Source organism: Salvelinus sp. IW2-2015, unplaced genomic scaffold (genome assembly GCF_002910315.2).
Source record: "Salvelinus sp. IW2-2015 unplaced genomic scaffold, ASM291031v2 Un_scaffold5455, whole genome shotgun sequence".
Classification (NCBI taxonomy): Eukaryota; Metazoa; Chordata; class Actinopteri; order Salmoniformes; family Salmonidae; genus Salvelinus; species Salvelinus sp. IW2-2015.
In genome coordinates, this window is record NW_019946720.1 from 15,992 (window position 1) to 29,285 (window position 13,294).

Consider the following 13,294-nt stretch of genomic DNA (forward strand, 5'->3'; position numbering starts at 1 on the left):
AGCTCCCAGCTCGTTCTATTCTTCTCTTCCCCTGTCTAACAACCTAATCCTCCGAAAACTATATCCACTGCGGCTCATCCACAATCCGTACCCTATGCGCAACATGCTCCCCTCACTGATTCTCACCACACGCCTCGGCCGCTCCCTCCCTCCCTTTCCATCCCTATCCCGACACGCCCTCCCTGCTTTCGCCTCATTCGTCCTTTCTCTCCTCTCTCCGTGTTTCTTCTCTTCATCTGCATAACTCTTCATCCCTCCCACGCCTAGCGCAGGCCATACGCCAGCTCTCCAGGGCAGGTAATGTTACCACCAGATGTTAGCGAGGTCACAGACATCGCTCACAACCTGGAGCGGGAATACCAGTACATAATGCGTGCGACACACATGAAGCACATTCCATGTTGCTCCTCTCAGGACCTAGCTTGTGCAAACCACTCAACCACCTCCTGCTGGCGCTCGCGACAGCACTAAACCCACGTCGATACACATCTTCATGTTCCTCTATACTCTAACTCTATCTTTTTAGCGATTCTAGACTGACCTCACCAAGTCACACAGTAGGCACTATTCGTGGATAGACTTTAAGATGAGAGTTTATGAAGCCATGTTAATCTGCGTAGGCGAGTTCAATAGACTGGTGTGAATGTTAAATTTACTGAGTGTGATTTAATGCGAGTTTTATTGCGTAATAACTGTCTGTTGTGTCTGATGGTTTAGAAAGTTCATTTAGCATAAGTACAGTCCAGAAATGCTCCTCAGACCTGATCATTCAAAATACTAACCACCTTCCCTTTAATTCCCCCATTGGTTGTTAGGACCCGTTATGGCCCTATAGTCTTCCCAGTTTGCCTCCCACATCCAAACCCAATGAAGAGAAGAGAGGAAAAGAAGAAAGAAGGAAGTGAGGTGAGATGTAAGATCAATAAATACCCTTGTATTGTTTCGATGATTTTCGGAGTCCACGATTCGCTGGTGTTTGATCGTATCACGCCTCCATGGATACCTTCTTTAGCATCAGCAGAAGTAAACTGAGGCAAGAAAAGTAACAACCTTAAGAACTTCCAATGCCTTCAATGAGGAATGTTAATATGCAATAAGGCTTGTGAGAGCCGAATCACAGAACGTCAAGCCGTACATAAAACATCTACCTCTTGTCTAGCTGCAGCATCGGCTAAATAACAATGAGCGATAATAACTTACGTCCAAGTATCACACTGAACAACCTTATGACCTTACCCTGGTCTCGACAAATTCAACCAATCGGAACCTATTCTGTGTTTAGGCTAAATATCCTCTTACTTATTCTCATCTCTTGTGTGTAACTGTTGTCCCCAGATCCCCATGTGCCCTGAGGAGAAACTCCTCAAACTCTACCCTGGGCACTCCTGTAACACCATGAGGGTCCTGCTCAAGGTGTGTGTGTGTGAGTGTGTGTGTGTGTGTGTCTGTGAGTGTGAGTGTGTTCATACGTGCCTGTGTGTGAGAGAGAATGTGCGTTCATTGTCATCATATTACACCATATAGTGAGATAAGATGGTTCTTGGTGGTTGTGGGTGGTTATTGCTAACTCTGCCTCCTGTCTGTCTGTTTCTAGAAGGTTCTGTTTGCTCTGTGTGTTCTGAATGCTCTGACCACTGCAGTATGCCTGGTGGCTGCTGCCCTGCGGTACCTACAGATCTTCACCACACGACGCCCATGTATGGTAAGGCTATCATAATGCCCCATCATAGCCAATCACAYGGCCTCAGAACTCCAGGCTCAACCAATCATGTAGGTTAGAATCTGCATCACATAACAGAAGAATCTCCAGTGTGGCCAATGAGTGATTGTTGTGTTTTTCAACATTAAAGATGCATCTCAATAAGTGGCTTCTTCTATCGTCATCTCTTTTCCTTGTCCTCCCTCTTTCTGATAGGATGACCCCAGGCCAATCAGAGAGGAAGGGGAGGAGCCAAATATCGTCCCTGACCCAGATGAGTTTGTTCCCCCTGCCCCYCCCCCTTCCTACTTCTCAACCTTCTACTCCTACACCCCCCGGCTGGCTCGCAGGATGTTTGGGGACAGTGTGATACCTCTGCCTCCTGTCTATGCAGCCAGGATTAAAGGAGTAGAAGTGTTCTGTCCTCTTGACCCTCCCCCTCCATACGAGGCTGTTACAGGAGGCTCCGCCCTCGCTACCGCAACACAGGTACACACAATGTTCTGGCGCGGCTTATACAGGGCATTCGGAAAGTATTGAGACTCCTTGACTTTTTCCACATTTTGTTATGTTACAGCCTTATTCAAAAATGTATTCATTTGTTTTTTTCCCCCTCATCAATCTACCCACAATACTCCATAATGACAAAGCAAAAACAGGTTTTTATTAAAAATTTAAAACTTAAATATCACTTTTACATACAGTACCAGTCAAAAGTTTGGACACACCTACTGATTCAATTTTTTTTTACTATTTTCTACAGTGTAGAATAATAATGAAGACATCAAAACTATGAAATAACACATATGGAATCATGTAGTAACCAGAAAAGTGTTAAACAAATCAAAAATATATTTTATATTTGAGATTCTTCAAAGTAGCCGCCCTTTGCCTTGATGACAGCTTTACACACTCTTGGCATTCTGTTATGTCATTGTTATACCTAATCATCACAGAAACTGGCAAGTTAGAACTGTATATGGTGTGTGTAAAGGGTTAAAGGTTTTAAACTCAGTCTCTCAACGGATGAGACATGGAAGAATTGGTGGACTACAGGATAGTATGCCTCTAGAAGCTTGCTACATTTAAAATTGATTAAATCATTGTTAAGGGATTAACAAAAGGGAGGAGTGTAATGGGAAATTGTATTTGTCCACATAACTGAGTATGTGACTAACCTTGTGAAACTGTCCTACTATAATCTCCTGTTCTTGGGAGTATCATGCTGGGTTACAAACCAGCTTGCTGCTGTGTCGTTGTATATATAAAAAGGGAACTGAGAGTCCCGCCCAAGAACAGGAAACTATAAAGATATGTGCTTATCACCCAATGCTTTGTAATTCAGACTGTCTACACTGCTCTGTGTAACTCTGTTATTCTCTATGAGCTCAGAAATAAAGAATATTGGTTTGAGTTGGACTCCGGCAGATCCTTATTTGATAATATCCACCACAATTGTTGGTCACCTCCCTGACCAAGGCCCTTCTCCCCCAATTGTTCAGTTTGGCAGGGGGGCCAGCTCTAGGTGTCACGGTCACTGTCTTCAAACTCCCTGTCATAGATGAGCCGACGCGCAGCGTCATAGATGAGCGAGGCAGCGTCATAGATGAGCCGAGGAGCAGGTCATAGGATGAGGAGCCGATAGATGGCCGGAGCAGCGTCATAGATGAGCTGAGGAGCAGCGTCATACGATGCGGAGCAGCGTCACAGATCGGCCAGTAGGAGCAAGCGTCCAAGATGAGCTGAGGAGCAGCGTCATAGATGAGGAGCAGCGTCACAATGAAGCCGAGGAGCAAGCGTCATAGATGAGCTGAGGAGCAGCTTCATGGATGAGGAGCAGCGTCACAGTTAGCCGAGGAGCAGCGTCAACAGATGAGCGAGGAGCAAGCGTCATAGATGAGCCGAGTGGAGCACGGTCCATAGTGAGCGAGGAGCAGCGTCACTAGATGAGCCGATGACAGCGTCATAGATGAGCCGGGAGCAGCGTCATAGATGAGCCTGGGGAGCAGCGTCATAGATGAGCCGAGGAGCTCGTGTCAGAGATGAGCCGACGCGCTGCGTCACAGATGAGCCGAGGAGCAGCGTCACAGATGAGCCGAGGTCAGCGTCACAGATGAGCCCCGAGGAGCAGCGTCAAGATGAGCCGAGCCTCAGCGTCATAGATGAGCCGAGGAGCAGCGTCATAAGATGAGCCGAGGCTCAGCGTCAATAGATGAGCCGAGGAGCGCGTCATAGATGAGCCGGGAGCAGCGTCAAGATGAGCCGAGAGCGCGTCACAGATGAGCCGAGGAGCAGCGTCACAGATGAGCCCGAGGAGCCAGCGTCACAGATGAGCCGAGGAGCAGCGTCAAAGATTGAGGCCGAGGGCAGCGTCAAGATGAAAGCTGCAGGAGCCGCGTCATAGATGAGCCCGAGGAGCAGCGTCATAGATGACACGAGGAGCAGCGTCAAGATGAGCGTCGAGGCGGCAGAGTCATGAGATGAGCCGAGGAGCAGCGTCAAAGATGAGCCGAGCTCCAGCGTCATAGATGAGGAGCAGCGTCATAGATGAGCCGAGAGCAGCGTGATAATGAGCCGAGGAGCAGCGTCAGATGAGGAGACTCATGAGAGCTTGAGCTAGCGTCATAGATGGCCGAGGCTTCAGCGTCATAGATGAGCCGAGGCTCAGCGCATAGATGACCGAGGCTCAGCGTCATAGATGAGCCGAGGCTCAGCGTCATAGATGAGCCGAGGCTCAGCTCATAGATGACCGAGGCTCAGCGTCATAGATGAGCCGAGCGCACTGTAATTCACATCTTTTAAAGTCAAAATTTCCCCCAAAGAAACAGGTAAACAGAAACCGACGTGACCAACCGTGGCGCACACAACAGAAAAATAATAATTACCCCAAAACACAGGTGGAAAAGGCTACTAAGTATGATTCCCAATCAGAGACAACGATAGACAGCTTCTGATTGGGAACCATACCGGCCAACACAAGAAACAGACACAACTAGAATGCCCACCAAATCACACCCTGCCTAACCAAATAGAGAAATAAAAGTCTCTCTGAGGTCAGGGCGTGACTCTAGGAAGAGTCTTGGTGGTTCCTAACTTCTTCCGTTTAGAATGATGGAGGCCATTGTGTTCTCGGGGACATTCAATGCTGCCGAAATTCTTTGGTACCCTCCCGCAGTCTGTGCCTCGAATTAGATTTGAATTTACCCAACAGGATGGGACTCCCAATCAAGTTGTAGAAACATCTCAAGGATGATCAATGGAAACAGGATGCACCTGAGCTCAATTTGGAAGTCTCATAGCAAAGAGTCTGAATACTTATGTAAATAAGGTATTATTTTTATTTTATACATTTGCAAAAAAATCTAAAAACCTGTTTAAATTTGTCATTATGGGTATTATGCTGTGGTATGTCATTATGGGTATTGTGATGTCATTATGGGGTATTGTGATGTCATTATGGGTATTGTGATGTCATTTATGGGGTATTTAGTGTAGATTGAGATGTTTTATTTATTTATCATTTTAGAATAAGGCTGTACCGTAACTAAATGTGGAAAAAGTAAGGGTCTGAATACTTGTCGAATGCACTTATGTATGGCTTATGAATGGGCTATGTATGGCTTTAATGAAATTTGTGCTATAAAGTCCTGGTGTAGGTACCTTTAAAATAATTGTTACCCATTATTTAATGCCAATAACAATAGTGATTAAGATAAATAATGAATAAAGGTAATGAATAGATATATAATTGTAGCATCTTGTGCATGTGACATTGAAGTAAACAATACCTTTTAATATCTCTACCATTAATATTCTTAAATCTCTGGGACATGACCAATACCTTTAATATGTCTATCATTAATATCTCTGAAATCTCTGACCCCAAATATCTCTGCTGTGTGTTCTGTTTAGAGACAGAAAATTCAGATTGCCATGACAGATCTGACTGAGTTGATGGAGGAGCGGAGTGACCGCTCGGAGGCAGGTACTTCTGTTAGAGGTAGGACGCATGGGTGGATGGATAGGAAATTTCACACAGACAGCCATCACAAGACATACTTGGCCTATACATGACAGACTTTTATGGCAGATTTCAGCTCTCTATTTGCGAAACGGTCAATGGAGGACATTTGGGCATATCCAAACCTTGATAGAAAAAATTGGGATCTCTCATATCTTTACCATGAATACATGCTTCATCATGAGCAATGTATTCAAGTTAAGCTATTGCCCCAGACCCACACCGTATCCTGCACAAGTCCTGGATGGAGGTCTATAGTTATCCCAGTGAGAAGTACGGCTATAGTTACTGTATCCCAGTGTACTGCTGTAGTTACGTGTATCCCAGTGTATTGCTACAGTTACTGTATCCAGTGGTTTTGCTGTAGTAACTGATCCAATAGTGTACGTCCTAATAGTTACTGTATCCCAGTGTATTGCTGTATTACTGTATCCCAGTGTACTGCTATAGTTACTGTATCAGTGTACTTCTGTATTACTGTTATCCAGTGTTTTGCTGTAAAATGTCATCCAGTTACGTCTATGTTACTGTATCCCAGTGTACTGTGCAGTTACTGTATCAGTGTATTGCTGTTAGTTACTGTAATCCCAGTGAATTGCTGTTGTTTACTGTATCCCCAGTGTACTGCTGTATTTACTGTATCCACAGTGTATTGCTATAGTTACTGTATCCCAGTGTACTGCTGCATGTTACTGTATCCCAGTGTACTGCTGTATTTACTGTATCCCAGTGTACTGCTGTAGTTATGTATCCCAGTGTACTGCTATAGTTACTGTATCCAGTGTATATGCTATAGTTTACTGTATCCCAGTATACTGTTATATAATAGTTACTGGATCCCAGTGTGTGCTATAGTTCCTGTATACCAGTGTATTGTTGTAGTTACTGTATCCAGTGTACTGCTATAGTTACTGTATCCAGTGTACTGCTATAGTTACTGTATCCCAGTGTATTGCTATGGTTACTGTATCTCAGTGTACGTCTATAGTTACTGTATCCCAGTGTACTGCTGCAGTTTACTGTATCCCAGTGTATTGCTGTAGTTACTGTATCCCAGTGTCATTTGCTGTAGTTATGGTATCCGCAGTGTACTGCTGTAGTTACTGTATCCAGTGTACTGCTGTATTTACTGTATCAGGCGTATTGCTATATGTTACTGTATCCGCAGTGTACTGCTGTAGTTACTGTATCCCAGTGTACTGCTGTATTTTACTGTATCCCAGTGGTCTGTAGTTACTGTACCAGTGTATGCTTAGTTACTGTAATCCAGTGTATTGCTATAGTTACTGTATCCCAAGTGTATCTGCTGTATTTACTGTATCCCAGTGTATTGCTATAGTTACTGGTATCCCAGTGTACTGCCTATAGTTCTGTATCCCAGTGGACGCATAAGTTACTGTTCCAATTGATTGCTATAGTTCTGTATTCCCAGTGTATTGCTATAAGTTACTGTATACCAGTGTTTGATGTTAGTTACTGGATCCAGTGTACTGCTGCAGTTACTGTATCCCAGTGTATTGCTAGTTACTGTATCCGTTATTGTATAGTTACTGTATCCCAGTGTACTGCTATAGTTACTTGTTATCCCAGTGTACTGCTGTAGTTACTGTATCCCGTGTACTGCTATAGTTACTGTATCCCAGTGTACTGGCTATAAGTTACTGTATCCCAGTGTACTGCTATAGTTACTGTATACCAGTGTAACGTCTATAGTTACTGTATCCCAGTGTATTGCTATAGTTACTGTATCCCATGTATTGCTATAGTTACTGTATCCCAGTGTACTGCTATAGTTACTGTAATCCAGTGTACTGCTGTAGTTACTGTATCCCCAGTGTACTGCTATAGTTACTGTATCCCAGTGTACTGCTATAGTTACTGTATCCCAGTAACTGCTATAGTTACTGTATCCCAGTTGTACTGCTATAGTTCTTGTATTCCAATATGTATGCTATAGGTTACTGTATCCCCAGTGTACTGGCTATAGCTTACTGTATCCAGTGTAAATGGCTGTAGTTACTGTATCCCAGTGTACTGCTGTAGTTACTGTATCCAGGGTCTTGCTTACAGTTTACTTGTATCTCCCAGTTGTTTGCTGTAGTAACTGTATCCAATTGTACGTCGTAAGTTACTGTATCCGCAGTGTACTGGCTGCAGTTACTATCCCAGTGTATTGCTATAGGTATGGTATCCCAGTTGTATTGCTATAGTTACTGTATCCCGTGTATTGCTATAAGTTACGGTATCCCAGTGTATTGCTCATTAAGGTTACTGTATCCAGTGTATTGCTGTATTTCTGTATCCCAGTGTACTGCTGCAGTTACTGTACCCAGTGAATAAAAAAAAAAAAGAAATATTGTTGTAGTTACTGTATACCAGTGTATGCTGTAGTTACTGTATCCCAGTGTATTGCTATAGCGTTTACTCGTATACTCAGTGTACGTCTATAGTTACTGTATCCCAGTGTACTGCTATAGTTACTGTTCCCAGTGTATTGCTATATTACTGTAATCCCAGTGTACTGCATAGTTACTGTAAATCCATGTACTGCTGTATTTACTGTATCCCAGTGTATTGTGTAGTTACTGTTATACCAGGTGTACTACTGTAGTTACTGTATCCCCAGTGTACTGCTATAGTTGCTGTACCCCAGTGTACTGCTCTATAGTTACTGTATCCACTTGTTTGCTATAGTTACTGTATCCCAGTGTATTGCTTATAGTTACTGTAATACCAGTGTATTGCTGTAGTTTACTGTAAATCGCCATTGTAAGTCTCTAAGTTACTGTACCCAGTGTTTGCTATAGTTACTGTATCCAGTTGTATTGGCTATAGTTACTGATATCCCAGTGTTACTCTATAGTTTACTGTATCCCAGTGTATTGCCTATAGTTACTGTATACCAGTGTATTGCTGTAGTTACTGTATCCCATTGTACGTCTTAGGTACTGTATCCAGTGTATTGCTATAGTGTACTGTAGCCCAGTGTACTGCTATAGTTACTGTATCCCAGTGTCTGCCTAATAGTTCTGTCTCCCAGTGGGTACTGCTATAGTTTACTGTATCCCTAAGTGTATTTGCTATAGTTACTGTATCCCAACGTGTACTGCTATAGTTATGGTACCAGTGTAATTGCTAATAGTTACTGTATGCCCAGTGTACTGCTATAGTTACGTATCCCAGTGTATTGCTTGTCAGTTACTGTATCCCCAGTGTACGGCTTAGTTTACTGTATCCCATGTACTGCCTGTATTTACTGTATTCCCAGTGTATGCTTATATGTTACTGTATCCCAGTGTAACTGTTGTTAGTTACTGGATCCCAGTGTGTACTGCTGTATTTACTGTTTCCCAGTTGTTACTGCTGTAGTTACTGTTATCCCAGTGTACTGCTATCAGTTACTGTATCCCAGTGTAAGTTGCTATAGTTACTGTATCCCAGTGTCCACTGCTATAGTTTACTGTATCCCAGTGTACTGCTATAGTTTTACTGTATCCAGTGGTATTGCTATAGTTACGTGTATCCAGTGTCTGCTATAGTTACTGTATCCAGTGTATTGCTATAGTTTACTGTATTTCCAGGTGTGACTGCGTTATAGTTACTGTTATCCCAAGTGTAATGCTGAGTTACGTATCCCAGTTGTACTGCGTAGTTACCTGTATCCAGTGTATTGCCTACAGTTTACTGTTCCCAGTGTGTTGCCTGTATAACTGTATCCAAGTGTACGCTATAGTTACTGTATCCCAGTGTACTGCTTGTCAAGTTACTGTATCCCAGTGTTTGCTTATAGTTACGGTATCCAGTGTATTGCCTACAGTTACTGTACCCCAGTGGTTGCTGTAGTAACGTATCCAAGTGTACGTCTATAGTTTACTGTATCCAGCAGTGTAACTGCTGCAGTTACTTGTAATCCCAGTGTATGCTATGTTACGGCTATCCCCGTGTATTGCTATAGTTACTGAGTCATCCCATGTATTGCTATAGGTTACGTACCCAGTGTATTGCTATAAGTTTACGGTATCCCAGTGTAATTGCTATAGTTACTGTATCCAGTGTATTGCTGTAGTTTCTGATATCCCAGTGTACTGCGGCATATGTTATCCCAGTGTATTGTTGTAGTTTACTGTAACCAGTGTATTGCTGTAGTTACTGTATATCCCAGTGTATTGCTATAGTTACTGTAACCGTGTTACGTCTATAGTTACTGTACTCCCAGTGTTACTGCTATAAGTTACTGTATCCTCAGTGTATTGTCTATTATTACTGTTCCCAGTGTATGCTATAGTTACTGTATCCCAGTGTACGTGCTGTAGTTACTGTACCCGTGTATTGTTGTAGTTACTGTAACCAGTGTACTACTGTAGTTTACTGTATCCAGTGTATGCTATAAGTTGCTGTATCAACCAGTGTACTTGCTATAGTTTTACTGTATCCACTTGTATTGCTATAGTTACTGTATCACCAGTGTTATTGCTAGGTCAGTTACTGTATACCAGTGTATTGCTATAGGTTACTGTAATACCAGTGTATTTGCTGTAAGTTACTGCATCCCCATTGTATGTCTCTAGTTACTGTATCGCTATAGTTACTGTATGCCCAGTGGTATTGCGATATAGTTACTGTATCCCAGTGACTCTATAGGTTAACTGATCCAGTGTATTGCTATAGTTACTTGTATACCAGTTGTAATTGCTGTAGTTACGGTATCCGCAGTGTATTGCCTATAGTTACTAGATCAGGTGTATTGCTATAGTTACGGTATCCCAGTGTATTGGCTATAGTTAGCTGTTCCCAAGGTGTATTGCTGTATTTCTGTAATCCCAGTGTACTGCTGCAGTTACTGTCATCCCAGTGTATTGTTTGTAGTTACTGTATACCAGGGTATTGTGAGTTACTGTATCCAGCTGTATTGCTATAGTTACTGGTAGTATCCCAGTGTTACGCTATAGTTACTGTATCCGCAGTGTACTGCTTATAGTTACTGTATCCCAGTGTATTTATAGTTTACTGTATCCCAGTGTACTGCTTACTAGTTTACTGTTCCTCATGTACTGCTGAATATTACTGTATCCCAGTGTAATTGTTGTAGTACTGTATACCAGTAGTACTACTGTAGTTACCTGGTATCCCAGTGTACTTGCTTAGGTTGTCTGATCCCAGTTGACTGGCTATATGTTACTGTATCCACTTGTATTGCTATAGTTACGTATCCCAGTGTATTGCGATAGTTACTGTATACCAGTGTATTGCTGTAGTTACTGTATTCCCATTGTATGTCTCTATTACTGTATCCCAGTGTATTAGCTATAGTTTTACGTATCCCAGGTATTGCTATAGTTACTTGTATCCCAGTTAGCTGCTATAGTTACTGGTTCCCAGTGATTGCTAATAAGTTCTGTGATACCAGTGTATGTCTGTAGTTACTGTATCCCATGACGTCTATAGTTTACTGATCCCAGTGTATTGCTATAGTACTGTATCCAGTGTACTGCTAAGTTACTGTATCCCAGTGTATTTTCTGCTCATGTTAATGTATCCCAGTTACTCTATAGTAACTGTATCCCAGTGTATTGCTATAGTTTACTGTATCCCACGTTGTACTGCATAGTTACTGTAGCCCGTGTATGCTATAGTGTTACTGTATCCCAGTTGACTGCTATAGTTACTGTTATCCCAGTGTATTGCTGTAGTTAACTTTGCTATCCCAGTGTACCTGCTGTAGTTACTGTATCCCAGTGTACTGCTGCTATTTACTGTATCCGCGTGTATGCTATAGTTAACTGGTATCCCAGGTAGTTTTTTTTCTGTTAGTAGTTACTGTTATCCCAGTGTACTGCTGTATTACTGTATCCAGTGTACCTTGCTGTATGTTACTGGTTTATCCGTGTACTGCTATAGTTACTGTATCCCAGTGTATTGCTATAGTTACTGATCCAGTGTACTGCCCTATAGTTACTGTACCCAGTGTACTGCTATAGTTACTGTATCCCAGTGTATTGCTAAGTTACTGTTATCCCAGTGTCTGCTATAGTTTACTGTAATACCCAGTTGTATTGACTTATAGTTACTGTATCCCAGTGTACTTGATATAGGTTACTGTATCCAGGTAATTGCTGTAGTTTACTGTTCCAGTGTACTGCTGTAGTTCTACTGTAGTCCCAAGCTGTATTGCTACAGTTTACTGTATCCCAGTGTGTTGCTTGTTTAGTAACTGTATGCCAAGTGTACGTCTATAGTTACTGTATCCAGTTACTGCTTCAGTTACTGATATCCAGTGTAGTTGCTATAAGTTACGTATCCAGTGTACTGCTACAGTTACTGTACCGCCAGTGTGTGGCTGTAGTAAACTGTATCCAAGTGTCGTCAGTCGTTCCTATCAGTTACTGTATCGGTGATCCAGTTACTCGGCAGTGTATGCCTGTGTCTAGCGTGTATCCCAGTGTATTGCGTGTTACTGATCCAGTTACTGCTGTATCGATCCCAGTGCGCTGTATTTACTGGTATCCCAGGTTATTGCTGTATGTGTATCCCAGTGTATTGCTATAGTTTACTTGATCCCAGTGTATGCTATCTNTATCTCTGACTCTCACCTCTCCTCTTTAGAGACACCACTATACAGTATCTCTGACTCTCACCTCTCCTCTTTAGAGACACCACTATACAGTATCTGTATCGGAAAACAGTAAATTATACAGTAATTTGGGGTAATATCAACAGTAAAATACTCTGAAACGTTTTACTGCAGCATATTGTAAATTATGGTGCATTGTGGGAAAATATTGTGGGCGGGGCAAAATATACTGCTTTTACAGTAATTCTACAGTGCTGTATCTTTGGCACGCCAAAAACCTTTTGTATGGTATTGTTGTTTCTGGCTCATTAACATATTTTGAGACGTGCCTTGTAAGAGGCCATGTTTTTCTGCACCCGTGCGTAAGAACGCTTTACCAATTGAACTCGTATCTGGTTGTAGTGCCCCATCAACTTGTATAGGGGACAGATTGGAGTGACAGCTAGTGTGACACCTTAAACGGTGGAGCATTTTGTCCTTTTGGTCTGTTTTGCCCTGTAGTCACTCCCAGGTTGGAAGCCTTTGTAAAGTCCTCCAGAACAGAAAGTGATATAAAACACCAAATATTCATTCATATGCTGTATGTCTGTAAACACTTTAGCGAGCAGCCAACCTGCTTGCACCAATCCCTTATAATTACAGTAAAATACTGTGAAATACAAACTCCTCATCTACAATGTACTGTATTAATTGATTTATCCATTCATCTGAATTAATTCATTCTGATTAAAGTATTATTCACTTTCTTTTACAGTATAATACGGTACATGTTATGGTATTGTACTGTGTCATTACACAGTAATTGAGTTGATGGCACATTTATACTACAGTAGGTATCCTGTAATATGAAATACAGAATGTTACTTACCACCAAGCTGCCTGTAAACTACTGTAAAATTCACAGTAAGTCCTTTACAGTGTAGTGATAACCAACCTGTAAACAACTGTCAAATTCACAGTAACTCCTTTACAGTGTAGTGATAACCAACCTGTAAACTACTGT

At 42.2% G+C, this 13,294-nt stretch overlaps 1 protein-coding gene across 1 annotated transcript; it reads left to right on the plus strand.

Annotated features, from left to right (window-relative positions):
• The first annotated feature begins 1,319 nt into the window (after window positions 1–1,319).
• On the plus strand, window positions 1,320–5,773 carry LOC112078252 (endosomal transmembrane epsin interactor 1). The gene is made up of 4 exons (XM_024144545.2): window positions 1,320–1,413; window positions 1,595–1,702; window positions 1,916–2,188; window positions 5,612–5,773. The coding sequence occupies exons 1-4, from the start codon at window positions 1,342–1,344 to the stop codon at window positions 5,771–5,773; spliced, it is 615 nt and encodes a 204-aa protein (XP_024000313.2). The 5' UTR covers window positions 1,320–1,341.
• Window positions 5,774–13,294: the final 7,521 nt, after the last annotated feature.